This window comes from Alligator sinensis, unplaced genomic scaffold (assembly GCF_000455745.1).
Source record: "Alligator sinensis unplaced genomic scaffold, ASM45574v1 scaffold2165_1, whole genome shotgun sequence".
NCBI lineage: Eukaryota > Metazoa > Chordata > Crocodylia > Alligatoridae > Alligator > Alligator sinensis.
The window spans coordinates 60912-72978 of record NW_005843125.1 but is presented as its reverse complement, the minus strand read 5'-3'; the positions used below and the strand labels follow the sequence as shown (position 1 = coordinate 72978).

Sequence of the window (12067 nt, the reverse complement as noted above, 5' to 3'; positions counted from 1 at the left end):
AATGCTGAACCTGCACATAGTGAGGGTTTCTTGTATTTAAAACAGGGGGGGCAGGGGAGGGAGCGGGCAGCAGGCAATAAGTGACCATAAAAATATAAATCTGTGAACGTCTGCTTCCCTACAACTGTGTGTACGTGTCCATGTGCATACGTGTATGCAAAGATCAATAACACATTATTAGTGTTGTGATTTCTTGATCAAAATGATGCAAGATATATAAACATGACAAGGAAAACGTGCAACTGTTTCTACAAAATGAGACCACAATACTACTGAAGGAAACTTTCATTTCACATTTCCTTCTTTCTTTCTAAGTAGAAATATAATGTTGCATTCTCACTGATTTCCCAGTTACTTCTTTTCTATCTTCATTCATACACTGCACCCCCATCAGCAATCTTACCTTTATCGTGCAATTTTTAAAAAAACTGTCCTCATTTAGTAACTAACCTAGTTTAAAAGCTGTCCCTTTATCACAGATTTCAAACACCAGCCATTCTTGTTTAGTAAGGGCATTTTTACTATGGAAGCTGTAGAGGGAAGAAATTGTATTTAACACAAGGCACAGATTCTATATTAAGACAAACATATAATTGTAAAGCCTTTATTCCAATACACAAATTCTATATTTTTCAACTAAATAACTGTATATGAAAGAGCTACTTCTGAAGGGGCATTGATAAAAGAAGAAAATCCTTGAGTTGTACAAATACAAGAGTGAAAACCCTACCCTTCCCCCGACATCTCCCACGAAAGAAAGATTAGTACCTGGCAGCTATGCAGACAGTTATTGATTTAAATGATTATGGACCCAAAAAGTTGTTTCCTGTCATTTATTATCCTGTTATAGTTGCCACTGCACTTGTACAATGTTAAAAAGATGCTTAGCAAAATTACACTTCAAAATACTGTTGATAACTAAAGACCGGAGGAGGTAGTCACCTGATGGTTTCTTCTTGATACAGTGAGCTGACAACTGGGCCTCCAAATGTGGTTTTTCCTCCTTTTCCTTTCTTCTCTGTGGTCTGAAAGAAAAAATTGGTAGGGTGGACTGCTTTATACTGTAACTTAGGTGGGGGGGGGCAAGGGAGATGCGGGGGATGAAGAGGTAGGGCTGGATGAAAATGCTGCTGTGGGATCCTTCCCCTTATTTCCTACCAACTTGCTCCAATACTTTATGTCTCTGCGCCCCTCATTCTACACAAAAGGTGGAGGCCTCTCTCCGAAAACCCCCCAATCAATGCTCTTCTGAGCAAACTACAGCTGGGAGTTGCTTGAGAGGTACACAACGTACCTCTTCTTTCACCTCCTCCACTCAAAAGAATGAGTGTACTGCCTTCCCAGCAGCTTTGGCTACTTAGGACCCAAATGCTGATCCTTTGAGAGACAGCATAACATTATATTACTAGACTGCAAAGCTCACCTTTATAAATCTATTTAATATAGATTTAAATTAAATTCTATCATGAGCAGCCTTTCCAAATGATTTACTCCAAGGAACTCTAGGAATCTTAATTATTTCTACCAGAATAGAAAAGAAGAATTAGAATACCAATTGATCAATATATAGCCCAAGGCCTAGATTAAAAAAAAAAATTACTAGCAATTTTGGGTGCTCAATTTAACATGCCATAAGAAGTGGCTTAATTATCAAAAAGTGCTAAGCATTTACTCCCTGAAAATCAGACCACTTCAAAAATGTCAACTGGTGCATCAAAAGCCATATTTATTTTTAAAAATGTGAAGCCAAAATTTGTATTACCAGTTAAAACAATTCTCAATTTACAGTGGTAACATTTTGCAAACATTATCAACTGAAAATGTGAATTATTACTACTAGACCAAGGGTGGCCAACCTGTGGCATGTGTGCTACAAGTGGCATAGGTAGCCTCTGCATGGCATGTTGCAGATCAAGAAGGGAACAAGGAACACAACTGCCGATAAAGCAGGGAGAAGGCAGAGCAGCAGATCTGGCAGGGGAAGGGGACTAGAATAGTCCTTGGGGAGGGTGTGGTGCTTAATTTGGGGGAGGCATGCAAAAAAAGTTGGCCCCTGCTGTATTAGGCAAATGCCATGTTTCCCAGCCACCCTGCTTCAATCAAAAAAGGGGAAAGATGCATCTCACTCCAAAACCAATTACCTTTAATGATTAACTTACAATCATTCTGGGAACTACATAATATCCTAAAACAACAATACAGGGAAGGTCATATCCACTATACAAGTTATAAATAACAGATGTAATTTACCATTGATAAGATCCAAAGTACACTGTTGTACTGGAGAAGCTACAGTGAAGGGATACTGTTATGCTCAAATGCATTTGAAAAAGCAAAGGCCTTCCCCTCTATTGCTACCAGCAGCTTAGATTATTCAAAGTAAACAAAAAATACATTTCAGCACGTTTACTTTTTCTATCTATTAATAAATAGAAATACATAGGATTAATACATTCTATTTTCAAACTTTCCTATATTATGACAATGCTGTAATATTTGAACTGAGACTTGAAGAAGGGTACTTGGTACCCAAAAGTTAGTCTATATTCCTTTCAACTATACAGTTTGCCTAACCAAAAGACATCACCTACAAAAACCCTTTCCTAAATGTTACAGGCATGCTTGTTCAAAGAATTAAATGGTAAGTAAACATTTTAATTGGCTTTAGGGTTTGTAAAAAGCTGTCCCCAAAACTTAATTTTTTGTCAAATTTCATCCAACAATGAGCCAAGTGCTCTCTCTTCTATTCTCAAAAACAGTCTTGTTAAAATTATGGCAAAAGGAACTGCCCCACTGTTACTTTCATTTTTGATATGGAGAAACACTGAGGAATGATTGCACACAACTCACAGACAGAAATATCTTTTAATTTCCACTATAAATAATCAAGCCTCATGAAAAACATTTTCTCCTAAGTTTCTTCTCATCATTATGATCTAATTTCAGATGCCACCATGACTGCATACCTCAGAGATCATCACCTAGTACCCGAGTCCAGATATGAGAGAAGATCAAAAGGACTCTACCAATACAAGAATTTTGCTAACTAGATGTACCTACATGCATGCATTTACTACTACAAATTACTTTTAAAAGGAAAAGAATATCACATTTATAAACATCTTTAACATTTCTCACACACAAATTAAATGTTGAAACACTGAAGACAACACTCTCCTAGGATTAACGTGGTTTCCAGAAAACAGCTTGAAAGTTATAAGCAGCTAGCAATCATTATGGTAACTTTTATATGCATTGTTCTCTTAGTTGAATTTCTTCATGCTTAAAAAGTAAAGATCATCTACAGGCATCTTCCCTACTTTTATATGATCCTAGTTTAAGAAGGTACTTAAGCATGTGCTTAACTATAAAGCATATGGGTAGTCCCATTTCTTTCAATGGGAACACCTATACTTACGCCACAGTTGTATAACTGGAAGCCTGTAAGAGGTTAACATGCAGCCTGTGGGCTCCTGTCCACCCACCACTTTTCCCACCGTTCCTGCTGCTATGGTGGTTAGAGATACTGGGTTCCCCCTCTCTCCCGGTTTCTGCCTCTGCCCCTGCTCAGGGAACAGGACCAGAGAGGAGTCTGTATTGCCTAAGCTCTGCACACAGCTGAGGGAAGAGGAGTCAGGCTAGGCTGCCCAAGGGGAGGGAAGGGGAGAAGGCTGCTTGCACGGTGAGGGAGGGGAGGGAGGAGAAGAGAAGATGAAACAGGAGGGCGTTCCCTGCAGTGTACAGTCCATGCAATATGTGGCCCAGGGGTCTGCAACACTCCCCCCACCCCACTTCCCCTAATGCCCAGAAGTTGAAGATCTGACTTAAGCTTATATACATGCTTGTTGAGTCTTTTGACAAACCAAGGTATTATTGTAATGGCAACGTGGAAGTTGGGAGTTCTGGTATCTTCCCTTGATAGGTTTCACACAGGCAAATACCCAGTCCTCTAAAAAAAAAATTCAAATCCTATGACAAAGCTGTTCATTAATATTATTATTCTTTATTTCATGTCAAGAGAGGGTGGCTATCCTGACACAGACTGTTTTGATATCCAAATCTTTGGTGTATTCCTTTTCAAAATATATATTTCTTATTCCTAGTCTTCACACAAATGTATACAAGTTTTAGAATATAATTCTTAAGGTTACATATATGAGTGATGTCACTTTATAATAATTACTTTATTCTTCCAACCAGAACAGATAGTATATCTCCTTCCAGTCTCACCCAATTGCAACTTGTGTTTACTTTTAATTTTTACTTTAAAAAAGATAAAAAATATTTTATCTTCAATACTAGGCCCTGTTAATTAGCGGTGTGGGTCCCCCTAAAGCCCAAGTCTCACAGTTCAAGCTTCATGCATTGTTAGCATTTACATTTATAAGCAATCATTGGCATACGTGGAATTGCACAGGTATTTAGAAGACTATGTCTCAGGCCCAGAAAGTTCAGTGTAAATTCTCTCCAGATGTAAAAAAGCTACAATAACCTGAACAGAAGGACAATAAAAGCTCAGTTCAGTGGAAGAGCAACACAATAATAGAAGAAAAGATGAGGAAATGATTACATTTGATCTACTTGTTAAAAACTATGAGAAATGGTAATTTGTAAGAGCAAAGAGAAAAAAAAAGTCTGACAGACAGCACTAGTGTGTTCTAAGCATGAGAGAAGCATGTAAGGTGGGTACAGAGGAGACAAAAGAAGACCAGATGCTCCAAGTTAAAGGCCATGTTAAAATGTTAACACCTCTATTTTGGTGCCTGAAGATTGCTCCCTCCATGCTTAGTGACTTATAAGCAGAACCATCTAACCTCTGAGTTACCAAGAGCTACAGGCTTTGTGGGATGCATACCCTCACAGCTGCATCACGCAGCACCCTCCTCCAGCCCCCTGCAAGTTAAACGACAATTACATTTATACCGTTTGCTACTTACCTACTGTTTAGTGACCAGGGAATAGCTCTGGCTTCAGCCCCTTATGTCTTCACTGCGTGCCCAGTGCTGCACAGGCCCCAGGCCACTGGCAAGGAGCTCTGGATGGAGAGCAGCGGTCGTGGCCAACCTGCTAGGGGGCTCACCATGCGAGGATCCAGCGGTGACCTATCAAACCCAGCACCACCTGCTCCAGCTGCCATGATGCCTCCTCAAGCTGAGCCAGCTGCATGCTCAGTCCCATCTCAGAGCTGGGCCAGGGCCTGCATGTCCCCAGCACCACCAGCAGGAGGGGGAAGGGTGCAGCATACTGGGCAAAGGCCACCCTATAGGGACTGGCCACTGCTCCCCCTGGGGCAAGCAGGGGAGGGTCCAGCCCGGCACTGTGGAAAAGATTTCTAGGTCTAGGCCATGATGGCACAAGTGCAGTGGCTAGTGCAGGGAGCCCATTGCCTGTTTTCCTGCCTAGGCCCTGCCACTGCAGGGGTGCCAGGCAGGCCCACCATAGGGCTAGAAGTCTCGCTGCTGTGGCAGGAACGCCCCAACTGACCCTTGCAGGGGGGCCCGGCACTGCCCTCCCTCCCTCCTTGTGATGGTGGGATCTGGGCACAGCAGAGGTCCACAGCCTCCGCCCCATGCACAGCCCCAGCCCCAGCCTGCAGAGGTGAGGGGAAGCAGCGGCTCCACAACTGAGCTGTGCTCTCTAGTGGCTCAGCTGCGCCCTCCACCCCCCACCAGTGGTCTGGTGCCCACACAGCGCTGGACACCCAGTAAAAACTTAAGGGACCAGGGCCATTTTCTGTTGCAGGTCACTAAACTAGGTAGCTAGCTATCGGTTAACCAATTAACCGATTTAATTAAAGGAGATTAGGCAGATAATTTTTTTAATGATATTTACACATCCCTATCATGCAGGCAACCCTGAGCCATGGGACATGACTTCCATGTGACGCACACCCTCTCCACCATATGGAAGGTGCCCACTGCACTGCACTTCACTGCACCAAAACCTCTTCGCTGCACAGGGTCTCCAGGTTCCTCTGAGCCCAAGGGCTGCACTCAGCCCTGTGGGCCAGGCTGTCCCACACCATCCCACCCCCAGGGGCAGGGACAAAGAGGAGGCTAGAGGAGGAAGGGGGAGCCTGGAGACCCCAGCAGTAGTAGAGAGTAATAAGGAGAGCAGGACCCAAACCAGGAGCCGGAGGGGGAGGGGGTTGTGCAGGTTAACCCCTTAGAACTGGGATGTGAGCTGTCGGCTGCCTGTTGAACAGTCATGACTTACAAGTATCAGCCTCAATTTTGAATTTCCAGGCTTTGATCATTTCTGCTCTTATACCTTTGGAAGCCAAAAGACAACTCGCACTGGAGCCACTCTGCAGTTTGTACCCCTGCATCATTCCAGCTCTCTGTACTGCAGGAGGGAACCGATTCTTAAAGGAGGGAAGGATACTTCTATTCATTGCCACTGTCCTATCAGGTTCCTTTATTTGTCCGCCCCTACCCCAGGGGCAGTGAGGCTCTACTAAATTAGCATAATCACCAATTACTCTTTTAATACAATACTTGGACTTGCCAGCTACAACCATCTACTTTTCAGCAAGGGCTGGTCCCCAGCTGCTCTCAGTGGAAGGTAGATATTGGCCACCGTATACCACTGAACCTACTCCCTCTTAAAAACTTTGGCTTATTATGCATGAATTAAGAGGCATTGCATGCCCTCTGCTCTATTTATATATACTACTAGCAAATTGCCTGTCAAGCATGAGGAGGAGGAGGGGGAGGGGGAGGGGTAGGAACAGAGGCCTATGTCGCCCTCTCCTCCACCGCCTCGGGTCTGGGCCCGCTCCCTCCCTTCCCTGCCCACTGCTTCAGGCCCTTGCTCATTTCCCTCCCTCCCCCTATTGTTTCAGGCCCGGTTCCCCCCTGCTGCTTCGGATGCGGCCCTGTGCACCCCCCTCACCTCTGCCTCCCAGGACCGGGCAGGGGGAGGAAGGGGGGAGCTTGCATATGGCAGCAGGCAGCGGTGGTGGGTGGCTGCAGTGCGGCCGCGGCTGGCCACAGAGGGTGGCCGCAGCCAGCCATGCACAGCTACCAGTAACCACCCTCCCCGCCTTCCTGCTTCCCTCCCTCCCCTCTTTCCTGCTGCCTCGCCCTCCGTGCTGGCTGTTGTTGGGGGGTAAGGGGGCCTGCTCTGGCTCCAAGAAGCAGGTCCAGGGTGGACAGCCAGCACTGCTGGCCTCGCCCCCCTGCACTGGCCCCTCAGTCTCCGCTGTCATGGCAGCGCTCCGCCATGCGTCTCTGTCTGCACAGAGCACTCTGACTGGCTGCCGAGACAACCAATCAGAGTGTGAATAAAGCATTACGGACAGACAGACAAAGGCTTTTATAAGATTAGAAGTCTAAAATCTACTAAACCATAAACTATTAGACAACACTAAATATGTAGAATTCTAGAAGCAAAGCAAGTGTTTTCTTGCAACATAAAGACAGCAAAGTCCTCATTCCTGCCTCAGTACAATGTATTTGTCAATAAAGACCAGCTCGATTCAAGGTACAATCAGATCTTGACTGGCTGTCACCTACAATACTGTTCTGGAGCGCTGAACACCTGACAGCCACATTCTGAATGGAATAGAAATACAGGGACTAATATTTGCTAACATCATTAATTCATTTTTTTCTCCACTCCCCCTTACTCCTTTATAAGTGATGTCAAGATATATACCTTTAAACTGTTGTCAGCCATAAAAGAGGTGTCGTGTCCCAGCTCAAAGGTTAACATATAATGACAGACACATTAAAAAACCCGTCCAATGCCTCACTGACAATTTCAGCTCCATCTTCTCTTCGATGAGACAGTAACTCAAACTTAGTTACAAGCTTTAACAACATAAAAGTCTAATCATGATTGAAAAATAAAAGAGCTGAAGAGGATGGCTTTATCATGCTAAGCATTCTGTAAAAGGAAAAACAATTTATAGATCAGACATAAATATTTTCTCTTCAAGGGGCACTGGTCTTTAGAGCTCAAAAAACCCTTACATTTCCTGACACTGAGAGCGTGCAGAAAAGCCCACTTATCTGCCCGAGCTTTTGAAGAGTGGGGTAAGAGTTTGTCTTACAGTGGAAAAGAGGGCAGTTTATAGTTGTAATATCATCATCATCATCATAATCCTTATTAAACCCTAGCTACTTGGCTGAGAATGAGCATCTAAGATTCGTTATTTTAGCTTAGATTCTCTTAAGTACTCATCAGAAGAACAAAGAGTTTGAGGCAAGCATTTTTATTTGGGTGTATATTAAAAAAAAATAAGGAAACATACATCTGCATACAAACAGCAATTCTAAAATATTTTCTTTTCATTTGCTAGAAGACCTTTGAAATGAACTCAGTAATAAATATACCTGGTTTTACAAGATAAAGGTTGGCGATGTGTAGGGGGTATACATGCACCCCCCGAGATTGGCAGCCACTGCCAGTGCAGGAGGCCACCAATTGCGAGTCAGCGCTCGCCACACACCCCCTCGCCGCAGCCGCCTGCAGAAGCTCCCCGCTCACCACTGCCACATCCCCACTGCAAACACTTCCGTCACTGCCACCTGTGGGTGGTCGCTGTGCACCCCAAGCCTCAGGAGGCACACGAAATTCATGAAGATAAATATAGGAAAAACCCACTCTGCTCCCCCCCCTGGCCTCCCCCAGAAAGGATTAAAATTAAAACCTTTCTAAAATAGTTTTTGTACCACAAAGTAGATTATAATGTAATATTAAGGTTTCATAGATACTTATTTTTGATCAGCTGCAGATTTCACATGTGGTCACATCACTTAAGAGAGTCATGTCTCATGTGGCCATCCTATGCACTTGCTCAACCTTTATATCAGGCCCACAGTCTGTAGCAAAATGTGGCCCGTGAGCCATGTCCGGCCCACCAGGCACTTTCATCTAGCAACTCCTCCACCCCCACCCCACACACACGCGCGCATGTGCATACACACACACACCAAGATTAAGACTTTATTTTTGAGTTTCTATGCAACCCTGCCTTCCAAAAGGAATATTTCTGGGGGGTAAGGGAAGGGACTTCTGGGGGCACAAGTCAGGGGTTAGTGGTTGGACTTCTGGTCTCAAGATGGCAACCAAGCGGCGGGGCAACTGTCAAGGGGCAGGGCTACCCCTGTAGCCCTCAAAAGCTCAAACCTCATTAAGCGGCCCTCCAGCCGAAATAACTGCCCGCCCCTGGCCGACAGCATGCATCAGTAGTGGTACCTATGAAGAAATGATAAGAGCCACAGGGCCATAATAGAAAAGACTGCCTTTTGCCCTGACAAATTACACCTGGGGACAGTCCATAGTTTCCTCACCATCTGACACCATGCTGGGAGACAAAATGACACGCTAACCCTTCAGGTGTGGCATTAAACTTGTAAAAATAAGTCCTATATGTGTGCTTCATAAAACACTGGTATAAGAATCATAAGACACTGGCATAATTTCAGAGGACAGGAATATATAGAAGATATTTCAAAATTTTAATTCAGCCAGTGGCTTTTTAATCCTACTTCACTTGCCACCATGGCTCCACAATCCTCTGACTGACATTTCTGGACACAATAAGAGGAAGGGGGAACATTATCAGACAGGCAGCATGACCATGTAAGCCTTCCTAAAGTTTCAGCCACTCTCTGTCTCTCTGTGTTGTGGCCTGGCTGCCCCCCCTGGGAAGGGAACTTGGGCAGACACTAATTGTATTGGACAGCAGCAATTACACGCAAGGCTGGAGATTAGAAGCCTGTTAATTGTGTGTGCCGTAATTGCTGCCATCTTTTCCTTTAGCAGTTAAGGCCAGTGCTAGAAGAGTCAATAGGAGGAGGGCAGGCTCCACCTCGAATGCAGGTGGTCCAGAGACCAAAGCCCCCAAGAAAGTAGTGAGACATACTGCTTATCTTTCGTGTCTGGACCACCTGCATTTGAGGTAAAGCCTGCTCTACGCCCACTGACTCTCCTAGCACTCGCCTTAACTAGCGAGGAAGAGATGGCAGAATTGCGGCACACACAATTAAAAGGCTTTCCCTCTCAGATTATGTAAATATAAAAAAAAAACGTTCCTCTCTGATACAGAAAGGGTCAACACAGCAACCATGTCAAAGGGATGTCCTATAAGGCAGCTAACGAAGCATGAAACCGAAACAAAAAATGTGCAATTCTAATAGTATTTTCCACCCGTATTTACAGAGTTGGGCGCCAACAAATTTCACACTGCTATGCAACCTGAGTGAAGATAAAACATTAACCCTTACAATTCAGTACAAGGAATTTTTACTGTTTATAAAATCCAGACATGTTAAATACTTAAACAGTATTCAGAAATCCTTGCTCACCAGAGTCTAAGCACCTCAGCATTTTTTTTCTTTTACTTTCTTTATCGACTAGCCTAGTTTAATTACCCTCAAACATGATGAAACTGCACTCACACAAAAGGCAGCCCCCCTACCAGACTCTCTTCTGTAAAGCCACCTTTCATGAAAGGCTATTGTACCCTCAACACCAACTCTATAAAATGTCTATCATAAACATCCTACTTTAATATTCCTCTCTCAAAAATATTTCTTGGCTACGAACAGCAGCCTTGGTGAGTGCATGCACATGACTCAGCACCTGGAACACTGTCAAAAGACCACTGAAGATCTGTGCAATTTGAGCAAACTGTCCTATTAAAATAACCTCTTCATGTTGTCCAGCACAGAATGACTTTTTTTTTTTTTACAGCGACAATTTACTTAAGGCTCTGTTAATTGTCTCACTAAATAAATTCACAATTCTCTGGTGCTTATAAATCTCACTTGTAAAACTTCACCTTGAAAACAAGATCTAGAACCGAGAAGAATATATTCAGAATGATATAATTTAGGGTCAAGATGCACACAGTAGGGCTGTGCGAAGCTTTGGTTGCCAACTGAATTCAGCGGCGATTCAGCCCGATTCAGCGGCCGAATCTCCAATTCTGAATTGAATCACGAGACCCTTTAATCTCTCCGAATTGAATCAGAACCCTCCGAATCGATTCAGAGAAATTCGAGGATTCGGACATAGACACAGCTTTAAATGTTTTTTCTACATACTGCCCTGTACCAGGCGGCTCGTGAATGCTGAGATGCTGGGGTGGATGAAGTGTCTCATGGGAGTGCGGGGGGGTACCCAGAATGCTCGGTGGTGGACCTGGAAGTGGATCAGAAGCACTTCTGGTCCGCCACGGAGCGCACAGGGGGGTCCCCTCCCCTGCGACAGGTGCCTCCTGGGTCTGGGGGGTTACCTGGGGTCCCTCCATGGTTGATTGTACTTCTCCGTAGCCGAAGTACTTCCGGGTCTGCTGCTGAGCATGTGGGCCCCCCCCACTGTGCTCCTGTGGGACGCTCCATCTGCCCCACCATCCAAGTGTTCAGGAGCTGCGCCTGGTACCTCGGGGTATGTAGAAAAAACATTTAAAGCTGTGTCTACGGCTGAATCAGCATCGGATCTTTAGATTCAGATTCGGCCGAATCAAATCAGGACAATGATCCAAATCAACTAATTGAATCACTGTCCCTCGATTCGGGCCAAATCCAAATCAAATACGGCCCGTTTCACATACCCCTAGCATACAGTACAAACAGAGAGAAGTTTGCTAATTGAACGATGCTTTCAAGATAGTAAAATTCAAAAATACCTTTGATTTATATACAACAATATTTGACAATCACTTATTCCAAGAGTGCTCAACTCCTGGCTTCTGGGCCAGATCCAGCCCCTGGCACCATGTCATCCAGCCCACGAAGCTCCCTACAGGTCCTTGGGGATCCCTTTGGGCTGTAGCCCTGAATGCTGCTGGACACACATGGCAGTGTGGAGCTCAATCCCAGCACATGGGTCTGGCTGGAAGGTGCACAGTGCTCCTGGATACTGATTCCAACACAAGGGGCCAGGCAAAGGTGGTATGGAGCCCCAATCCCAGCACATGGGACTGGGCAGAGATGGCAAGGGGGCCCAATCCAGGCACAGGGAGCCAGCCTGATGAATGGGGTCCCACTCAGCCCTCTGTGCCATTCATTTGGTCCATGCAGCCAGAAGTTTGAGCATCACTGACTTGATTCCT

General features: G+C 44.8%; 1 protein-coding gene across 1 annotated transcript in view; it reads right to left on the bottom strand.

Annotated features, from left to right (window-relative positions):
* ACBD6 (acyl-CoA binding domain containing 6) overlaps positions 1-12067 on the bottom strand; it is a gene marked incomplete at its 5' end in the record, with an annotated part of 137997 nt that overhangs the window by 97692 nt on the left and 28238 nt on the right. Inside the window, one exon of the mRNA XM_014526695.2 lies at positions 943-1025. Coding sequence (XP_014382181.1) covers positions 943-1025 — 83 coding nt within the window. The remainder of the gene's footprint in view (positions 1-942; positions 1026-12067) is intronic.